This window comes from Aplysia californica, unplaced genomic scaffold (genome assembly GCF_000002075.1).
Source record: "Aplysia californica isolate F4 #8 unplaced genomic scaffold, AplCal3.0 scaffold00214, whole genome shotgun sequence".
Lineage (NCBI taxonomy): Eukaryota > Metazoa > Mollusca > Gastropoda > Aplysiida > Aplysiidae > Aplysia > Aplysia californica.
Window position 1 is genome coordinate 734,489 of NW_004797484.1, and position 5,039 is coordinate 739,527.

At 40.5% G+C, this 5,039-nt stretch overlaps 1 protein-coding gene across 2 annotated transcripts in view; it reads left to right on the forward strand.

The window, feature by feature from the left end:
• Positions 1-5,039, forward strand: part of LOC101857722 — a 12,726-nt gene that overhangs the window by 463 nt on the left and 7,224 nt on the right. For both annotated transcript variants that reach the window (XM_005099463.3, XM_005099464.2), the window contains exons 2-4: positions 3,494-3,594; positions 3,979-4,217; positions 4,601-4,664. In XM_005099463.3, the coding sequence (XP_005099520.1) occupies positions 3,588-3,594; positions 3,979-4,217; positions 4,601-4,664 (310 nt within the window). In that variant the 5' untranslated portion in view covers positions 3,494-3,587. The remainder of the gene's footprint in view (positions 1-3,493; positions 3,595-3,978; positions 4,218-4,600; positions 4,665-5,039) is intronic.

A 5,039-nucleotide genomic window follows, 5' to 3' on the forward strand; every position in this document is an offset into this window, starting at 1 on the left:
TCAGAATCTAAAAAAAACCCAACCATTTGACAATTATCTTTTGAGAGCGAGAATATTTTATGTAAGACCGAGAAAGTTCTTCTGTGTATTGTTGAACGGGTTTTCTTGTTCTAGGAAATGTTTTTTCCCTGTTCTTGTGTATATGAGGTTTTATACTCAGTAATCTTGTCATTGCTGTAAAGCGCTCAATGCTTTTGCTTGCATTTGATTGAGCCCTAGATCTTTATAAATTGTAATCTAATCTAGATATATTATTGTTGTGGTATATTACTGGTGCTTAATTACTTGTGGTAATGTGAAAAGTACGGAAACATTTTAATTACATTAATTGTTTTCGATATATTTGAAGAGTAGAATAATATTATAAAGATGTGAAATTACACAACTGTTAAGAGATTAGTATAATTGTGCTCTTCTTGTTTCGGGGGTCGGTCTACATAAAAACAAATTTAGGCGACAAATTCGTGTTGTGGTGTTGAAATGTAGAGTCGTGAACTAGTGGGAAAAAAGGTACCGGGTATGTAAACGATTGCTAAATTATTGTATAGGTTCAATGCGCCTTTCAACACTGTAAGGTTATTTTAAGTTTCACATCCACCATAGGACCGAGCCTTATAAACTCCTCAAAACAACCCAAGTTCAGAACGTCCAGTTGGGTTTTCGTATCAGGGCCATTTGCTTCGAGTCCAGCGTGACAGAAAAGCTTTTCTTCTTTTTCTTTCTTTTTCTTTCTTTTCTTTCTTTCTTTTTTCTTTCTTTTTTTCTTTCTTTTTTCTTTCTTTCTTTCTTTCTTTCTTTCTTTCTTTCTTTCTTTCTTTCTTTCTTTCTTTCTTTCTTCTTTCTTTCTTCTTTCTTTTCTTCTTCTTCTTTTTTCTTTCTTCTTTCTTTCTTTCTTGTTTTCTTTCTTTCTTTGTCTTAGTGTATAAAGGTACTGATGTATTCACGTAGCAACCAGGCCTGACAACATTGCCACAATAGTCTGTTCAGAACATATAGCAAATATTGATTTGCTCTTTTTATATGATAGGTTCTCGGTGACTCGGCGTTGTTACGTTTCGGGGTGTAGCCTAAATCCAATAAACAAACACAAATCTATAAAAGAAAGAGGACAAGGGGCTCGACAAAGCAGCGGAATTGGGAAACCTCGACAGCCTTAGCGAGTTAGCGTGATTTGTTTTTCACAACCGACAAGCCTTATCAGTCTTATGTAAACTGCTTTAACACTTGGATGACAGAACTAAAAAAAGTTTACTCCCATAAATCAGAGAGAAGATAACGTCACTGTCTGTCACTGACCTGTCAAATTAACTTGATTCATCTTGAAGTTCAAACGAGAAACAAAGATTTATCGAAGGTTTTTTTCTTCTAGCTGTTAGAAAAATGCCCCCCTTCCCCCACCCCAAACCACACACACACACACACACACACACACACACACACACACACACACACACACACACACATATATATATATACACACACATACACACACAACACGAACTCACACATACACACACACACACGCACACACACACACACACACACACAAACACACACACACACACGTACACACACGTCATGCCCACGCACGCTCACACACGCATTATTCCGTGTCAAGGAAGTACATTATGTATTTTAGCTTTTAACGACCACCAGATCAAGGACTGCTTAGCCATCAAATTATGAGTAAAAAGATGGATTATCGCCACTTTCTATAATACTAAATAACGTGTTGCTACAGAACAGTGTTTACAAATACAACGTAGCCAACAGCGAGAACTTCCTTCAGCAAGTAAATGGGTAGCCTGTACGCAAAGTTTTACACCAAAACTATTTTCTAATCAACAGAAGTTAACCATTTTTCCCCTTTTTATAACAGATGGAATTAAACTCAGGCTGGAAATTGTATTACCGAATTTTATTTATCCAGGCTATTGAATCCCTGTATGAAATCCCAAGCTTTAACTGATTGAAATAAGTTGTTCTGTGTTTGATCAATACTGAACACAGAGTGTCTTTTTGCTTTCTCCAGCTCGTCGATTTCTTTGTATTTGACGCAGCGTGCACATAACATGTACACATAGATTTGAATTATATCCTACACCGTGCACTGTCGTGGCCGCCACTCTCTGCCTTCTATAAAAACTTCGCTGCGAAGCGTGTACATCATGGGTGCCCAATTAAAGGGCAAAATACTAGTCTCACTATAGTCGAGATCCCGAGATCCAACATCACCCCTCCCCCTTTTTGTCTATTTTGCTCTTCATTTGGCTCCAAATTGAGTCGCATGGAGTGCTCCAAGGTGAACAGAACAACGTCAGAATGCATAGTCTATGATGTTAAAGTACAAGTCTATGCATGAACATGGTATTATTTTCTAACTCCATAAAGTTTTATTTGAGTTTTTAGAGTAAATGGTTGCGTAATAAGGAACGTTCTGGTGTACGAATTGACACATTATGGTAAATGTCTTTTTAAAAAAAATTGAAATCGTATCCATTTCAAACACACAAGTGGGTGGTTTCAGGGCGCCACTAATAATTCCTAATTACTTTCTTTCCCGCTGTAACTTGTTTCTGTCTATCTGTCTTGCTTCTTCCTTGCACTATATGGCCGTTATTGTTTCAATGTGCTTCTCTATACTCTAACCCAAACTCAAATTCAAACGAAACACGAAACAGAAAACCCACGCTGAGGCAGCCCTGATGGCTGAGATGTGGTTATACTGATGGTTTCTTGACGGCAACTACTTTTCATCCTCATCCCTATGGTTTAGAAAATTTAAGAGGCAGGCTGCTTTGACTTTTTGGTCCAAAACCGTAGCTGTTGCTACGCTCTCACCCAGTTCAGCTGTGTGCTCATAGGTAAAATCTCGCAGAACAATGCGTATATTATTATGAGCATTCCAGACTTTTTGTGATAACGCCTGAATAGGTTACACGTTGTGTTAGAGCTTGTGGCAGTGAAGTCATGCAGGTCAGACATGTGGGCCTTGATCTTGCCCTCTTTAGTCATTGCCGGCGTTCCCCGTTTACATGAACAATCGGAGCCCCACCCTGATCCCCACGAGCTCTGCTCTTCCCCCACATGTCAATGCAAGCTTATGGATTTTCTCACAAGACCGCCTTGACGTACAGGCGTCGAGACTTGAGTTTCAAAAAGTTCTCACTTGTCTATTGTTCTTGCTCTAGATGAACACCGTCCCAGAATGCGTTCACACAGTCCCCGTTCGTTAACGTGGGTGATGTCACTACTACGAGCTCAAGTACTTCAGTAGGGTACTAATAACTTAAACATGTCGGGGATTGACACTATGTTCGACACATCAATAATTCGGGTTAACCGATAACACAAAATAAATAGACATCAGTCGGAGAACGGTAAATGGTACGACCTATGAGTGATTTCGAGATTTCCGTTCTTGTGTTGTCTTATCCCGACTGTAAATCTACAACCTCTTTGGATAACATCCGTCTTTCCCCTTCATCTACAGCTCAAGGCTCCCATGACCTCCATACGCCAGTAGTCTCTAGGACGTCAGGAGGCGCACAAATACTATACATACTCAGACTTGGGGAACACACACCATGACCAGTGAGTACTGTTGTTTGTGTTGCTGTACTGGTAGGCCTGGCATGCCTTGAATAAGCTTTAAAATAAAGATTTTTACTTACAATGTGTACTTTCCAGCTCGTTTTCGTTCCTGTTTGTAAGCCCAAACCGTTTCTAGCAAAAACAAAACAAACAAAACAACCAACAAACACCCCTCCCCCCAAAAAAACAACCAAACAACCGAAACAATCAAAACAACTCAAACAAAATAAAACAATACAAAACAAAAACAAACCAATTAAAAACGAACAACAAAAAAACAAACAAGTGAAACCTCTTATGGCGAACCCGACTTCGAACAGGAAGAAATAGGTCAGGTGAGTTTCAATTTAAGGGCGTACGTTTACTTTTATCTCCACCCACCAGGCACGGCAGACCCCCAGTACATCCGCAGCGTGTCTGTGAGCTATCCACGTTGTGGCTCCGGCGTCTCTCTCCGCTCCACACTCTCGGGGACCAACTACGTCATACAGAGGTCAAGGCCACGCACGGCGGAGGACATCACGCACTCTGCACGTGACCAGGCGGACCGGATCCTGGAGCGGGAGAGGACTGGCATGTTGGACGAGCTCATGTTTCTCTATGGTCGCAACGTCTCTAATAGCGTGAGTTTTTGAGTTAAAGGGATTTACTGCACCGTGTGCTTCCTTCAAAGCTCTTCCGCTAAAGTTTACCCTTTCCCTTTTCCTTTTCCCCCAAATCCGCCCCTTGCCATCAAACTGTCTTAAATTTTCATTTTTAAAAGTGATGTTCCGCTCCGAGTTTCCAGAGCGGAATTCACAAAATGTAATTTAAAAATTGTATTTTTCTTTTCGTTACATTTTAAAGAACTTTTTTGTTAGATCTACCTATTTTGACACTGAACTACTCGCAGATTGGGGCTAAATGGTGCAAAGAAAAGTCGACCTGTTGCTGCTTTTCCGAAGATCAAGTGAAGTCGCAAACACAGCAGCTGGTCATAACGTAATATTTTTGTTTCGTTTCACAGTTCGACTTTTCTCCAACAGATGCCCCAAAGCCCCCACAAAAGAACTATTCAACTCCCGTTTTGAGTGAGTATGCTTATTATGTGTTGTCTGTTCGTTTGTTTGTTGGTCTATCTAAACGTACCTTAGCGAAGATAGTCTATTGCAAACTTGGACCTATAGGGAATTATAGAAGAATTTTTGAGGAGACATTTGTTGGTCTTAAAAGAATAGTAGACCCTCCAGAGGAACAATTTAGAGAATAGTTGTATGATATACCGTCACAGGGAACAGAACTATGTGGCGTCGGTGGCCTAGTGGTTAGGCTCTCAGACTCGCAACCATAAGGTCGTGGGTTCGAATCCCATCAGGGGCCCGGCGTTGTGTCCTTGAAAAAGGCACTTTACACGAATTTTCCTCACTTCACCCAGGTGGGAATGGGTTCCCAGCCATAGAGAAAGT